The sequence below is a fragment of the Mus caroli genome, chromosome 11 (genome assembly GCF_900094665.2).
Source record: "Mus caroli chromosome 11, CAROLI_EIJ_v1.1, whole genome shotgun sequence".
Taxonomy (NCBI): Eukaryota; Metazoa; Chordata; class Mammalia; order Rodentia; family Muridae; genus Mus; species Mus caroli.
In genome coordinates this window covers 110,977,823-110,994,735 of record NC_034580.1, presented here as the reverse complement: position 1 = coordinate 110,994,735, position 16,913 = coordinate 110,977,823, and the positions used below count along the sequence as shown (strand labels likewise).

General features: G+C 46.4%; 2 protein-coding genes across 4 annotated transcripts in view; one reads left to right on the top strand and one right to left on the bottom strand.

Moving 5' to 3' along the window:
• The window catches only part of Rab37 (RAB37, member RAS oncogene family), a 70,205-nt gene that overhangs the window by 11,999 nt on the left and 41,293 nt on the right, over positions 1-16,913 (bottom strand). For both annotated transcript variants that reach the window (XM_021176603.2, XM_029484145.1), the window contains exon 2: positions 3,662-3,772. In XM_021176603.2, the coding sequence (XP_021032262.1) occupies positions 3,662-3,772 (111 nt within the window). The remainder of the gene's footprint in view (positions 1-3,661; positions 3,773-16,913) is intronic.
• Positions 14,442-16,913, top strand: part of Cd300lf (CD300 molecule like family member f) — an 18,662-nt gene continuing 16,190 nt past the window's right edge. For both annotated transcript variants that reach the window (XM_029484144.1, XM_021176599.2), the window contains exon 1: positions 14,442-14,549. In XM_029484144.1, coding sequence (XP_029340004.1) covers positions 14,507-14,549 — 43 coding nt within the window. In that variant the 5' untranslated portion in view covers positions 14,442-14,506. The remainder of the gene's footprint in view (positions 14,550-16,913) is intronic.

Sequence of the window (16,913 nt, the reverse complement as noted above, 5' to 3'; positions counted from 1 at the left end):
TGACTTCCTTTGGTGATGAACAGCAGCATGGAAGTGTAAGCCGAATAAACCCTTTCCTCCCCAACTTGCTTCTTGGTCATGATGTTTGTGCAAGAATAGAAACTCTGACTAAGACACAGGCCATGTCAAAACATTGACTCTGTCCCTATGATGATCCCACTGGAGCAGCCTCTGCAGGTCTTTACATACGCCCAATAAGTGGCGAGAGGTGCAGGCCTCAATTGTGTGCTGCTTTGACCAGAAGATGGGGGGAGTTTAGACTTTAACAGGCAGTAGTGAGAGGATGGGAAGTGAACAGAGGAAGGCTTTTGGAGATGAATTTTGCAACATGGTTTCAGTAAAACTGGAGAGTTTTGGGAAAGTTAAGACCAGTTGTAACAAGGAAGACCTGGCTTGCAGTGGGACAGGGGTTGGTGGGAAAGGTTAATGTCTTGTGGTTTGAATATGAAATGTCCTTAAATGAGTTTGTTTTCAGAAAATGCTCAGTCCCCAGCTCGGGGCATTATTTTGGGAGGTGGTAGAATTTTTAGGAGGTGAGACTTAGCTGGAGAAAGTAGGCCACAGGTTAATATTTACAAGTTATGCTCGACCTCTCTCCCCACTTCTTATGTGCTGTGAGGATAGTAGCTCTGATGTTCTGTCCCCTTAGGAGCCCAGAATCCACAGAGTTGAGGACCACGACAGAAGCTCTGAAACTGTGAGGCAAACTAAACCTTTCTTCAGGTTGGTTTTGGAACTGCAGTGATGGCAAGTGTAGTGTACAGAACTGGTACCAGGAGTGGGGATGCTGTTGCCACAAACCTGTGAGCGTCTTTGCCTTTGGAACTGGTTTGCAGGAGGAATTTGGAAAAGTTCGGAGACGTGGGCTAGCAAAGGCCCTGAGTGACCTCAGTAGGTGACTGCGGTGGGAGCTTGGTAGACCAAAGGGATGATGAGGACAGGGACAAGTTCACAGGGACAATGAAGATGGTTTATGAGATTTCAGATGGGAACAAGGATTTTGAGGGGTTGGACTAGGAGCCATTCACGTGACAATCTTGCAAAGGACTTTTAACATTTTGCCTGGACTCTGAGACCTGGTAGGGGGCTGTGTTTAAAAGTAGGAGACTAATGAACCCAATGGAGGAAGTTTGAGGCAGTTCAGTATCCAAGTATTCAGGCTGTGGCATAGTTACTGTCAGCTGCTTTCAGCAACATTTATAGTGAGACCAAAGAGCAAAAGGCTGAACAGAAAGTCTGGAGAAACTCACAGTTTGTGAGTCAGAAAATCCTGTACAACAAAGGTAGGGCTTCCAGAGAGACTCTTACCATTTAAAAGAATCTGGTGGTTTACATCAAAAGATGAAAGGCCTGACTAATATCTCTGTGAATTCTAATGGTGTCAGTACTTCATCAAACCCAGCAATAGGATTCTGCATCCAGTGTGACAGGGCTTGTGAGATAGAATTTGGGGAAAACCAGAATTGGAGAGGTGTCAGCTCCATGCCTGAGAGGTCATAGACCTGGAATTTTCTCAGCAAAGGCAAGTACATTCTGTGTCTCCTTTCTTCTCTTCATGCCCAGGCTGTATCCAGCCTTCCGAGCAGGGTCAGCAGGAGGTTGGTGGCCAGTTATCAGCAAAAGTCTGATGTCTAAGCTCAGAGCCAGGGCACTTGCAAATTACCCTATGTGCTTTTTTTTTTTTTTTCTTCTTCTCACAGTTGTGGCTTGAAATGGCTCAGTGTTAAGAGCACTGGCTGCTCTTCCAGAGGACCTGGGTTCAATTCCTACCAGCCACTTGGCAGCTCACAAGTGTCTGTAACTAGAGTTCCAGGAGATCAATGCCTTCTTCTGGTTTCCATGGGCCCTAGGCACACAGGTGGTACACAAACACACATGCAGGCAAAACAGCCATACACATAAAGAATAATAATAAAAATTTAAAATATCCCACTGAGTGATAGGTCAGTAAGCAAGGATCTTATAGCCTCTAGGGACCAGTATTAGAAGAACACCCAGTGCCCTTCAGCATCCTTGCCCAGCAGGATGTGGAAGAGTAGCTGCTGTGCAAAGATCCAGTTGTTTTGGGCAGGGAGATGGACCAGGAAAGAGGGGAGGGTCCCTGGCACTAAACAGAACAATACGAAAGTGAATAGGAATGGTCACAATCACGCTATGGCTGGGCCCCATCAGTTTTCCTCTGTGTGGTTTCTGTTCCATGTGGCTCCTGCCCACTGTTGCTGGTGGGTATTTCCCTGGACTTGGATCCCAGCTGTGGAACATGGTTGTGCTTGTTTGTCCTCCATGGTCTTGACCCAAATGTCCCCAGGCTCAGGCTTCGGTCAAGCTGCCAACTGTCTGGATGCTGGCCTGGGCTAAGCACAGCTGAAGCTATAGAAGGCTGTCCTGAGGTTAGCAGGAGACTTCTCTCACTCTGGCTGGGCTACTTGGCTTTCTCCTTCTGATGAAATCCATTCTTCTTGCTCATAGATTTGCCTTAGTTTTCTTGCCGAGCTAGTAGCTGAGTTCAGAGAAGAGACCCTATAGGCTGCTAGGCTGTGAATCAGAATTTCCAGACTCCAGGTCGCCTACTCTCTGCTCTCTAAGTCAGGAGCAAGGGTAGGCGAAAAGATATAAGTGTGACTGGGAGGGAAGAAGGACATCGGCCGGAGGAGGCACAAAGACACACATCTCACTTCCAGACAGGCTGACCCAAGGCTTTAGGCATTATCCAAATAATGGCCATCTGCGACTCCATTCTACCTTGTTCCATCTTCCTCCTAGAGAAGGCCGGGCCTCAACTTGTCTAGCTTTGGGAGCACTTGGGGGCTAATGTTTCAAGACAGAGTCTAGGTCAGACAGCTCACAGACTGGCCAGTTCTCCTTTCCCTTTCACTTCCTGGGTAGTTACTATGTCCAGGCTGGGCCCCTGTTTTCTTTCCTACGACATCTTGGGAAAGCCCATTTTGGGGCTTCCTTCTTCTCTTCCCACCAATGTAGATATTGTGTCCCAACCCCAAACGTGACCTCACAGGCCCCGTTCTTTGGTTTGTCTAGAGGTTTTCAAACTCCCATATGGTCCAAGACCTGTTCTCCCTGTCTCTGCAACACTAGGATTCTAGAGACCAAGCAGTGTGAGAAAGGGGAGAGCTGTGTGTGTGTGTGTGTGTGTGCGCATGTGCGTGTATTTCCAAGAAACCAGGGGAATCAAGAAATATCTGCAGGCATGGAAAGTCAGGGAGGTGAGGGTGAATGGCAGAGGATTGTTAGTCTGTGGAGAACGGTGGGGGAAGGAGCCTGAACCTACTTTCTAATTGGACCCCACCCATGTGCCCACACCCAGGAGAGCGCAAGTGCTAAAAACCAGACTTCAGTCCTTGCCTGCTGGCTCCCATGTGACCATGCTGAGTGCACACCTTCTGTAAAGTCATTTGTCTTAATCCAAAGAGGATTCTTTGCTGCCTTGGGTTGACCTGAGTGTCTACACCCAGATACCCCTGTCTTGTCTTCAGACTCAAAGTGGAACGGAGCCTCCATGCTCCCCAAGGCCAAAGCCTGACCCCTTCCAGCCCCCATCAACTTGCCTGCATCTCTGAAGACAGTCTGTTTACTGGTTCTTCTAATGGCCTCACCTGTTTCCGGCTGACACCCTGGCCCACATGCAGAGGCAATGAGTACTTACTGTGAATCCGATACCCACGGTGGCTGAGAAGGAGCCGGGGATGAACTTCCCCTGGTCAAACTGAACCAGTAGAGACGTCTTCCCAACGCCGCTGTCACCAACCAGAATGGTCTGAAAAAACAGCCATAGAGACGGAGACAGAGTGAGGGTTTTAGGTGGATTAGTCATGACTGCAGGAGGTGACACTTTCTGTATACATGCACACACTATACACATACCTACACATGTGCATGTATATACACATGCACATACCACACACACATATACACTACACATCTACACATGTACATACACACATGCATACACTACACGTACACATGTACATACACGCTCATACCATATACTCACACCACACATCTACACATGTGCATATACATGCACACACATGCACACACACCACACACACACTAGTACATATATATAACACAAACACAGACAACACACATGAGTATAAAAAATTAGACATGCAAGTGTATACAGTACACAGAGATATGCAGACAGACAGGCACATACATACATACATACATACATACTAGACAAATACATCTAGGAATATGTATGCCAATATGGAGGCACACAGATAGGGCTGACAAATTGGCTCAGCAGGTAAAGATGACTGCTACCAAGCTCAGTAACAGCCTGCATTCAATCCCTGATACCTACCTAGAAGAAAGAGAGACATACTCCAGCAAGATGTCCTTTGACCTCCACATGCACACTGGCATGTATCCCTTCCCTGGTATCACACACAAAAACCTCACAAATAAACACATGCCCACTGTACAGACAGAGGCACTTAGACCTAGATGTACATACCTGTACATGCATGTACACACACACACATATGCATGTGCACAGATCCCACAACCTCCTTATTTATTTATTTATTTAAATTGAAATGTTTAGAGGAAAACTATCCCAAACTAAGTTCTCAAGAACCTGAGATAACCGTAAGAATCTTCCATAGGGATCCCCTCCCATCCCCAGGCTTATCTGACCTGGGGGTCCTGCTGCTGTGTTCTGACGTCCAGTATTGCTGTGTTTGCACTGGGCCACATGGCTCATAGACAATCCTGAGGCAAAGGCAGAGCGTGGCAGAGTCACTGTGTCTGCCCTGTTCCTGGGGGACACTGGACTCCACTAACAGCCAGCTGTATAGTTTGAGGATCGCTGCCCCTGGGATTCTGACCGGTGTCAGAGCCAGACACTTCCCTGGCTCCAAGCTCCTGCCTTGTTTTTCATATAGAAATTTCCCTTGATAAAATCCTTGCATGTTTCATTTCCTGTTGGTGTCGTCTGCTCCTTGGAAGACCAGATGACATGGTAGGTCTCCCATGTGTGCTAATCCAAAAAGACCCAGGTGTGGAAAGCAAGATCAGCATGCCTAGGGCTAGCCTGGGGAATATTTCACAGCTTGCCCTGGGACAAAACCTTGGAGCAGACAGCATCCCAGAGAGAGGAGAATTTTAGGGAACAAGATAAAGGTCGGTCTCCCCTGGGAGGTCGGTACTGAGAGGAAGCAGGGTGAGAATCAGCCTGGAAACTTGGGCAACACGTTTGGAAGGGAATCAGGCATAAGCCGCAGCACAGAAGCATCCCTGAACTCTGGGCCTGTGCCCAAAGGGCTCTCAGTGAAGGGATGAAGGATGGATAAGAAGTCAAAGGCCTTGATCTTAAGGTGTGCAGTGACCTCTTTCTAAAGATGATCACTGGAGCCTGTTGGAAGGCTCAAGAGAGGCAAACTTCATTTGCGTTCACAAAGACTCAAAAGCAGAGAGATTGCCAGAGTCTCCTGGGGTCAGCACTTTGGGGCTCTGACTGGCAATGAAGGAACTCAATATCAGAGTAGGTTGAACACAGCGGTGCCTGTGTGCTGTCGACCTTGGACGTCCCCTGACTATCATTCTTTAGTCTCTACCGGCCAAATGACATTCAGCTGGGCTTTCGTTTCCTTCTGGGTTAAAGAGCATTATTTTAGTGTTATTAACAGTGGCTTTGTTACTTTGATCTCACATTAAACTTCCCCAGGCTTCAAGATGTGCTTCCTAGAGAGAACAGTCTAGAAGAGCCTGTGGGCCCAGGCTCACCTCCTAGAGGACATGGCAGGCTCAATCCTTTCTTCCTTGTGCCCCGATTCCTTTATAGGGTGAAGAAGCCCGTGTCTTCATTCACTCGTTCTGACAGCAGCCTTGTCTTGGGACCTGTGTGGACTTGGTGGGGACTGGACGTCAGCTCTTCAGACCCAAACTGATCTCAGGCTTGGGGCAGGGTCTGTTCTCAGTTGGTCTTTTTAGCATCAAAAATCTACTGATGGACCTGGAGAGGTGCCCCAGCAATTAAGAGCAGCCAACAAGGCAGCTCACAGCCATCCATAACCTTAGTTCCAGGGGATCTGATGCCCTTTTCTGATCTCCATGGGCACCAGGCATGCACGTGGTGCACATATATACACGCAGACAAAATACTCACACCCATGAAATAAAATAAGCATTCTAAAAAGAATATACTGACAATTATGCTGAGAGACTTTTAATGCCTTTTTAAAAAGTGTCTCCTTATGTAGCTATGTCCTAGAACTCATTATGTAGAGCAGGCTGGCCTCCAGCTTTTAGGGGTTCTTCTGGCTCCACCTCCTGAGTGCTGGGGTAACAGGCATATGCTGGTCCTGCCTGGGCTGTCAGGAATTGTTTTCTTTTTAATCTGGGTAATCCTAGGAGCTCTGAGCTCATCAAAACAAGCATTGTTGATTACTTCCCCTTAAACCCAGAACCTTCCTTAGCCCTGTTTAGATTAGAAAGTTATTACAGCTAGGTTGTGGTGGTGCACAGTTTTAATCCCAGCACTTGGGAGACAGAGGCAGGAGGATCTCTGTGAGTTCAAGGCCAGCCTGCTCTACAGAGTGAGTTCCAGGACAGCCAGGGCTACACAGTGAAATGCTATCTCAAAGAAGAAGAAGAAGAAGAAGAAGAAGAAGAAGAAGAAGAAGAAGAAGAAGAAGAAGAAGAAGAAGAAGAAGAAGAAAAAGAAGAAGAAGAAGAAGCAGCAAAAAATAGGGCTGGAGAGATGGCTCAGTGGTTAAGAGCGCCGACTGCTTTTCCGAAGGTTCTGAGTTCAAAATCCCAGCAACCACATGGTGGCTCACAACCATCGGTAATGAGATCTGACGCCCTCTTCTGGTGTGTCTGAAGACAGCTACAGTGCACTTACATATAATAAATAAATAAATCTTTTTAAAAAGTCAAAAAATAAAACATAAAGTTATTACATTTTATTTATCTATTTTGTGTGTGTGTGTGCGCGCGCTTGTGCACCTGCAAATACTCTGATCCATGTGTGCGGAGGTCACAAAACAACTGGACCTGTTGCATTTCTTCTTTCAGCCTGTGGATACCATATCTCCTCCTGCCATGTTTTTCTCTGAGGTGTCAGGCTCAGCAGCAAACTCCTTTGCCTGATGAGCCATCTCTCTGGCCCCCATTGTCCAGAATTTTTTTTTTTTTACTACTATTTCTTTCTTCCAGAACACTTATGAAAAATTAATTAATTAAGTTAATAAAACTGGGCCAGCAAGATGGCTCAGTGGGTAAACTGCTTGCCTTTAAACCTGAGAAGCCAAGTTTGATCCCTGGAACCCCTGAAAAGGTAGACAGAGAACCAACACTGTACTCTGATCTCCATATGTGTGTCTGAACTTGAGTGTGTGTGTATGCCCAAACCTTTGTGTCAACTGTCTGCATTTCCCCCCTTTCTTCTTCTCTTCTCCTTTTAGAGAGCATCCCATGAGTCTCGGGTGGCTTTGGGTTCTGATCCTCCTGCCTCTGCCTTCTAAGCTGGAGTTGCAGGTGTGCACCAGCATAGGCTGAGTTACTTTTCTGAAGTCATTTTATTAATGTCTGCCTTTGCATTTTACAAAGGGGATATGAGATAGTTTATAACAGGCTCACATGTGCCAAAGATGTGATTAAAGATAGTGTCTGAGAAAGGGCACAGGACACAGAGGAAAGGAGAGAGAGAGAGAGAGAGAGAGAGAGAGAGAGAGAGAGAGAGAGAGAAGAAGAAGAAGAAGAAGAAGAAGAAGAAGAAGAAGAAGAAAAAGAAGANAAGAAGAAGAAAAAGAAGAAGAAGAAGAAGAAGAAGAAGAAGAAGAAAAAGAAGAAGAAGACGATGACGACAGACAGACAGACAGACAGACAGACAGACAGGATCAGCCGGCCATCGCTGATTTGAGCATTACATTTGGTTTCACCTTCCTGGATGTCAAGACAAAATGAGGAACCAGATATTTTTCAGTGGTATTTATAAGACAAAGTCTCTCTGACCAGTGACCCTTCTCTCCAGACATGTGACAGTAAGAGTCACCCTCAGCGACAATGTGAGCAACAGCCTTTTTGCCCAAGATACAAAGCTTATTATTTTTTTTATAGCTCCTGTGGGGCAGGCCTTTCTAAAGCAGGAGCCCCACAGTAAATCACAGTGCAGTACTGGCCTCCCTGTGCCCTGCACCAACACTGAATGCTGCTATCCTGGACCCCATCACCCAGAGGCAATATTTAGAGACTAGGTGAGTGAATGGTCCTCTTGGCTCCTAATGTGGCTTCGAATGATCTCCTTAGCCAGACAAGAAATTCAGACGCCATCAAGATCAAATTCACCTGGGACCAGGGATGTGGCTCAGTGGTAGAGTGCTTACCCAGTGTGCAGGAAGCTCTTAGTTCAGCGTCCAGCCCTGCACAGCAGGAGGATGAGAAGTTCAAAGTCATCCTTATCTGCATAGTAAGATCAAGACCAGCCTGGGATACATCAGAATTGTTAACAAACAGATACCCAAGAAAAACAGGCAAACCAAAATCAGCAACACACCTAGCTAGGTACGGTGGTAAAAACCCCCCATAATCTCAGTGTGTGGGAGGCAAACCCACAAAGCTAAGGAGTTCAGAGTTATCCCAGGCTACATGTCAAGGTCAAGGCTAGCCTGTGCTATAGGATACTCTGTTCCAACAAAACAGAACATAAACAAATCCAGAAACAAACAACAACTACCACAAACAAATCCCAGATGTTCAGATATCCTAGGAACACCTAAGCCATTCGAAACAAAGACAATTGAGAGAAAAATATTGTCAGACATGACAGACAAAAAGTTAGCATTCTTCACAGCTTAAATGGCTCTCAGAAAAAGAACACAATAGGAAAGTGAGCAAAGGCTGTGTGTAGTGAGCGTATGTGTGTGTGTGTGTGTGTGTACTTGGGAGGCAGACAATGGTTCCAGTTTTTCAGCCCCCTTTCGCTTACAAAGTTGCCTCATGGGAATCTTGATTTGGTTAACATTTCCATACAGCTGACTTGAAGCCTGATAATTTATATGGTCCTTGTGATGGTTTGTATATTCTTGGACCAGGGAGTGGCACCATCTGGAGGTGTGGCCTTGTTGGAATAGGTGTGACCTGGTTGGAATGGGTGTGTCACTGTGGGTGTGGGCTTAAGACTCTCACCTTAGTTGCCTGGAAGTCAGTCTTCCACTAGCAGCCTTTGGATGAAGATGAAGAACTCTCAGCTCTGCCTGCGCCATGACAGCCTGGATGCTGCCAGGCTCCCACCTTGATGATAATGGACTGGACCTCTGAACCTGTAAGCCAGCCCCAATTAAATGTTGTTTTTTTATATGACTTGCCTTGGTCATGGTGTCTGTTCACAGCAGTAAAACCCTAACTAAGACACTTCCTCAACTGCATAATTAAAGGACTCTAAAAGCAAATCGGGTTTCCTTGGTGGGGGTAGTGGTGGATTTTTATTTCAAAATTGTAGCATCTTGGCCTAGGCGTGATGGCGCCCATCTCTAATGTTAGCCCTCAGAAGGCTGAGGCAGGAGGATTGCAAGTTAAAGGTCAGTCTGGAGTCATATGTAGTGAGTCAGAGGTTAAACTGAGCTGCTCAGTGACCCTGTCTCTCTTTCTCTCTCTCTCTCTCTCTCTCACACACACACACACACACACACACACACACACACACTCACTCACACACCCCTGCAGCCTCAGCTCCCAGCTGAGAATGTTCAGGCTTTGATGGCTTTCATTATTTTGGACTTTGGACAAACCAGAGCCCACAATCATGTAAGCCAGTTTTGTGGAACAAACGGCTGTATGAGGGTCAATCCTTATTGCCACCCTGAACTGAGACACGCTAGGACTATTAAAGCACACATTTGGGTTTGCCTGTGAGATTTCCAAGGGGGATTAACTGAGCTCGGAAGACCCACTCTGAATGTGGGTAGCACGATCCCACAGATTAGAGCCCAGATGGAATGGAAGGGAATGGGGAGAAAGCTAGGTGGGTTCTGGTACCTCCCAGTCTCTGCTTCCTGGGTGGCAACCGTTAAAATCGGTTACCTCTGCTCTGTGTTCCCACCACTTGATATTCTGCCCAAGCACATGGGACCAAGTGGCATTGGATTAAAGTCTACAAAACAAGGAGCCTAAGTAATTCCTTTTTGTCTTAACGGTGTCCTCCTTCTTGCCTTCTTCTCTGTTTCCTAAAATGAGTGTGTTACTTTAGTAAGTTAGACAAATGTATAATTTTGAAGTATGTATGTATGTATGTATGTATGTATGTATGTATGTATGTATGTCTTTTGAGACAGGGTTTCTCTGTGTAGCCTTGGCTATCCTGGAACTCATTCTGTAAACCAGGCTGGTCTCAAACTAAGAGATCCACCTGCCTCTGTCTTCTGAGTGCTGGAGTTAAGAGGGTGCATCACCACCACCTGGCTTTATTTTTAATTACATGTATGTGTGTCTGCTTGTAGGTATATGGGCATGTGAGTACTTGCATGTGGAAACCAGAGAAGGGTATTAAATCTCTTGGAGTTACAAAAGCATCAAAGTGGGTGCTGGGAACCAAATTCAGACAGTCTGTGGTCTTAACCTTGAGCCATCTAGACAAATGGATTGTTTTCATTCAGGAGCCACAACTCCACAGTTCCACAGCTGTCTGTGATCTGAACAGCATTAAGGAGACAGCGAGGTGGGATCTGGAGGAAGAAAGGCAGGAGGAGCCATGGGCAAGTGCTATGAGAGACAGGCACACACAGGAGCCTGGGATAGATAGCTACAGCCTTAGAGCAGAGGGGCAGGTCTTGCTTCCAGGGGCTCTTAGCTTTTCTCTACCAGCACTATAATGCTACAGTGAACTGCTCCAAACTTAAGGGCACAATTCGAGTTAGCACTTGGTCCGGATGGCCATTCTGCCCTCAGCTAGGCTCCCTGGTATGACTGGGGTCTGCTTTGTTTTTGTCTCCACTGTCCACCCAGCAAGCCAACGGGTTCCTGGCAGAAGCAGGAAGTGCAGGAGGAAATATGGGGGCACTAAGCTAGGGCCAGGGGTTGGCATACCCCACTTCTGCTGTACTGTAGAAGGCAAAACAGGTCACGAGTCTGTCTAGGTTCAAGGAGAAACAGACTCTCTTTAGAGAGAAAAACTCTGAGGTAAGAGGATGTGAAGTCATGGGATGAGTCACCAGAGATCGACTTCACCCTGAGGCTGATGCACTCCTGGGACCCTTTGCAGAAAAAGATGATCAAGTTATGAATCCTAAATTTGGCATGGGGTCTTGAAAGGAAGCTCTATCTAGCTAGGGGTGTGATGATTCAGCTTCAGTGACTACAGGACAAAACTCTAGAAGCCATACTAAGTGCAGCTGGGAATAGAAGCAAGAGGGCAGGGAGCCCTAGCCCAGGCAAGACCAGGATTTTGGGGGAAAGTTCGAGAAAGCGTGACCGACAGTTGCTTCTCATTACTGTAAGACTTAATTATGCAGCACATACATTTAATCCCAGCACTGCTGAGGCAGAGGTAGGCAGATCTCTAAGTTTGAGGCCAGCCTGGTCTACGGAGTGAGTTCCAGGACAGCCAAGGCCACACAGAGAAACCCTATCTCAAAAAAACGAAACCAAAACATGACATTATAATTTATGTGTGCGAGTGCATGTGTGTGTGTGCACGTTGTCGTGTGCACACACGTGCGCACGCATGTACAGATGTGTGATTGCTATGTGCTTGTATGTGAACTCTGAAAGAGTACATTAGAGCCCTTGGAGGTGGGATAATAGATGGTTGTGACCTGTCTGGCATGGATACTGGGAACCAAACTCAGTCTTTTGGAAGAGCAGTATGCCCTTTTGAATACGGAACCACCCCTCTAACCCTCTATTTTTTGGTTTTGTCTGTTTGTCTGTGTATGGGTAGTACATGTAAGTACAGGTGCCTGTGAAGGCCAGAAGAGGGCCTTGGGTTCCCCGAGTTGTAGTGACAGGTGAGCCAATGTAGGTTCTAGGAATTGAATCTGGGTCCCCTGCAAGAGCAGTATGTGGTTTTAACTGCTTAGTTATCTCTGCAGCCTCAGTCTTTGGTTATTGATCTCCATAGTCCACTTTTCTCCTCTTAAAGTTACATTTGTTTATTTATTTATTTACTGGGAGATCCCTATAGACAGCATGCAGGCACATACAAAACACATGTGCACATACACATACACATGGATGGACACATGTACACATAGCATTACCTATCACATACAGGCAATATACGTGTGTTCACAACTCTCTCCACAAATAATAATACATACAATGTGTGTGTGTGTGTGCGTACATGCACACACATTTTGAAAACGTAGTGCTTTGGGGAAGGGAGAATCTTCAATGTTCTGTTCTGTAGGGACTCATGCCTAACCTGGAGCATACTATGTAGTTGAGACTGGCCGTGAATTCCTGATCCTCATGTATGCACCCCTACAGATGGCTTCAGTGACCTGTTTCACCAACGGGGACATGGAAGCCTGGGGGGTAACTGAGTTATGCAGAAATCAATGATCCAGCCAGATCTGGAGCCTCCAATAGGTCTTTGAGGACACAGGGCTCCTGAATATCCCGACTCTCTCAGAATCCACAGAGGGCCCCTGTTTAAGGGGCAGTCTCGCTATAACTTACAGTGGCTTGAATAAGTCTGATGGAATAAGTTCCTGATTCATAGGGTGGCCCTCCATCTTGGGTGGGCCAGTTTGAGAGGACCAGGATCAGAGGAGCTTGCCATAGGTTCCTGTCAGACAGCTGTACTCTTTTCTTTTTCTTTTTCTTTTTCTTTTTCTTTTTCTTTTTCTTTTTCTTTTTCTTTTTCTTTTTCTTTTTCTTTTTCTTTTCTTTTTCTTTTTCTTTTTCTTTTTCTTTTTCTTTTTCTTTTTCTTTTTCTTTTTCTTTTTCTTTTTCTTTTTTCTTTTTCCTACATCTGCCCAAGAAAGGAAAAGTCGGTCCTAGACCCTCCATGAACATGTCCCTTTGGTTTTCAGGGTTCCCTCAGCCTGTTGACCACTTCTCTGAAAGGCATTCTACATGTGCGGAGGAGGAGGAAGAGGATGACGCCTATCTTGGTGAACCCTGGGAAGAAGCCTGTTTGATTAACAGTGGTGAGTGAAAACCCTTGTTGGCTTTCCTTTATGGCCTAGAAGTATGTAAAGAAGGTGGCCATCCCTGGCCACATCCTGGAAAAGCTGTGGCTTATCAGCAGCTGGTGTTTTCTTGTGGACACAGCCCTCCAACGTGCCTCCTTGCATATGGTTAGCCTGGCCAGGGCTTGAGGGCGCCACCAAGCAAGGTGTCACAGGGTGTCTATAACTCCTACCCAAAGTGACCCTATTTTAAGGGCTTCCTGAAAATGGGTGTGGGTGAGATGGAAGCCACAGTGTCAGGATGAGGAGTGACCATCAAGGCTGGCCTTCCTTCTTTTCTTATTTGGACAAATGGTTACTGCAGGGAGGGTGTGGGAAAGGGGGTAGAAGTCATGAATAGCAAGCTGGTTTTCTGCAGAGGGCAGTGGGGAGGTAGTCCTGGGATATTCACTAAATTTCTGGGGAATACAGGTTAAGTCTATATCTATTACCTATTAGTCTGGGGCAGATCAAAAAGAGGCAGTGGTGGTGTACGCCTTTAATCCCAGCACTTGGGAGGCAGAGGCAGGTGGATTTCTGAGTTCGAGGACAGCCTGGTCTACAGCGTGAGCTCCAGGACAGCCAGGGCTACACAGAGAAACCTTGTCTTGAAAAACCAAAAAAAAAAAAAAAAAAAAAAAAAAGAGTGCTATCAAAGCAGAGCCTTCTGGGTAATGTTAATCCCTGTTCATTTATCCTGATTATATCTGAGCCCCTCTCTTGGTAAGTTTGTAATGAGTGGGGGTGCTGAGGCTCAGACTAAAGACCTTGCATATGTTAGGCAAGAGCTCTGCCACTGAGCAATACTTCCTCCCTCCTCTTAGACAGGTGTCGCTATGTAGCCCAGGCTAGCCCTGACTTTACCACATAGCTCAGTTTCAAGTCAAACTTTCAATTTCCCTGTTTCTACCTCTTAAATTCTTGGATTACAGCTGTGCTTGCCACCCATGATGAGGCTGGCTTTTGACACCCCTTCAGCTCCTTCGGCTCCCTCCATTCCAGTCTCTGGCACCCTTCAACCTATTGAAGCACTGGCCTTCTGGGCTCCAACAACTCTTGCTCTAGCTGATGGAATCCAGAAGCACGGAGCCTGCACATTCAGAGCAGGAGCCCCGGTTCTCTTTCCAGAAGTCAGTCTGGTGCTGAGGACGGTGATGTTTCTCAAAGTCCTTTTCAGAAGTCTGACTTCTTGCGTTACACTTCTCTCACCCTACCTCCTTCCTCTTTTGGCTTTATTTGCCAGCGGGAAGTGGCTAAAGGAGGAAGTGCCGAGTGAGAGTGAGGGAAACCAGAGGCCCAGGAGACGCAGGAGTGGAGCATGTAGCCTGTTCTCGCTGGCAGGTTCCACCAAGGTGACCCGGTGTGAGAAGATGCATTTGTCATTGCTGGTCCCCTTTCTCTTCTGGATCTCAGGTGAGCGTGCTCAGGCAACCAGAGGAAGTGGCCACCCAGCAAGGGGTCATCTGTCCACTACCCCATTGTTGTGGCGCCTTTGTGGCAGAAATATTGAGTTCTTAAGTCCCGTCCTAGGCACAATTCTAGACTACTGCGGGACTGGTCGTATTTAAGACAGACACACTGATGGGCCCCACTGGTCTTTGAAAGACAGGAGAGCCCTGGTTGCTCAGGAGAATGTCTGATGAGGCTGGATTGTCAATATGTGATTATGTTACAGCAAGGGAGGGAAGGCTTTGTGGGGAAGAAATGATTGTGGGAACAGGTCGCTGAAGGGATTAAAAAAAGTCTGCTATTTACAACTGATAAAGGGGTGATTTGTGGCAACTGGGAGAGAAGGTGCTGTCAGAAATGGCTGAGGACTGAAAGGTGAAGAGGGGGCAGGAGACAAGGCCACAGATAGAGGGCTGACAGCACTTTCTTGTGTTTTGAGATGGGGGAGGTGCTCCATATGTAGCCAAGGCTGGCCCTCTAACTAGTGATACTCCTGCCTCTGCATCTACCTCCAAAAATATTCACAGCTGGGCGTGGTGGTGCACGCCTTTAATCCCAGCACTCGGGAGGCAGATTTCTTAGTTCGAGGCCAGCCTGGTCTACAAAGTGAGTTCCAGGACAGTCAGGGCTATACAGAGAAACCCTGTCTCAAAAAACCAAAAAAAAAAAAAAAAATCACAACACAATTCATAATAGTAGCAAAATTACAATTATGAAGTAGCAACAAAAATAATTTTATGGCTGGGGGTCACCACTACATGATTAACTGTGTTAAAGGGTCAAAGCATTAGGAAGGTTGAGAATCACTGCTCTAGTTAGTGCATGTTGAGTTAGACTACAGAAGGGGGTTTTCTGGTGCTGGGACTATTGGCCTGTGCCATGACACTTGAATTAATGTAGCTGTAAGCGAATGGATACAGTTTTGATTTCAAAGCAAGAGAATTTACTCTTGAACACAATGATCTACACCTTTAATCTCTCTTCACTTGGAAGACAGAGGTAGGTGACTCTCTGTGAGTTTAAGGGACAACCTAGTCTACATAGCAAGTTCCAGGCTAGTCAGGGTGCAGGGCGAGACTGTCTTAAAATAAATTGCACCAAATCATGAGTTCTTTGTGTCATTTTTCTCCTGTGAGCATAGCATGCACTTAGACAATCGTCTTCTCTCATCTTCTCCCCATTTCTACAGGTCCCCTTCTTCTCCCTAAATACCCTCTTCTACTTCCATGTTTGTTTGTTTGTTTGTTTTTTCAAATCTGGAGTTTGCGCAGGAGAGAAAACATGCAATATCTGTCTTTCTGAATCTGGTGTATTCTCTTTAACAAGATGGCCTCCAGTTCAATGTTTTTTTTCCTGCAGGCATCATTGTGTATTTATACGACATCTCCTTTATCCATTCAATGGACTTTGATTCATGGCTCGGTTATTGCGGCTACTGCTACAGTATAGACAAGTACTCAGATACTCTCTAGGGCAGTGATTCCAACGACCCCTGCGGCAAACCTCTATCTCCAAGAATGTTTACACTGAAATTCGTCATGCTAGCAAAATTATGAAGTAGCAATGAAAATGATTTTATTGTTGGGGGGGGGGTCACCATAACATGAGGAACTGTTTTAAAGGGTCGTGAGGTTAGGAAGGTTGCTGCTCTAGGGCCTGCTGAGTTAGACCGCTGAAGAGGGGTTTCTTTTTTTTTTTTTTTTTGTTTTTCGAGACGGGGTTTCTCTGTATAGCCCTGGCTGTCCTGGAACTCACTTTGTAGACCAGGCTGGCCTCGAACTCAGAAATCCATCTGCCTCTGCCTCCCGAGTGCTGGGATTAAAGGCGTGCGCCACCACGCCCGGCTGAAGAGGGGTTTCTTGCTTTGTATTCTGGTGGTTTCCACTGTGCTCTTGGACTTCTCCTCTAGGCTTGAAATATTTTTTAGGAGATGGCTTTCAGTTTCATACCCCTAGAGCAGATGTTTCTCGGGACTCTTATAGCTAAGTGTGTATTCAGCTTTTGTATTTAGACATTGACATTTCAAAGGTGGGGGCTGAAGAGATGGCTCAGCAATTAAGGAGACATGCTTTTTTCTTCCCCCAGAGGGCCCAAGTTCAACCCCCAGCACCCAGTGCTGGGTTTCTCACAACCACCTGTCACCCCAGCTCTGATGTCCTTTTTGGGCTTCATGGGAACCTGTAGTCAGGTTCACATGCCCATAAGTACATACTCATACACATATACACACAAAAAAAGAAAAGAAATTTGGGAATAGTAAGACCCCCAACAGAGAGAGAGAGAGAGAGAGAGAGAGAGAGAGAGAGAGAGAGAGAGAGAGAGAGAGAG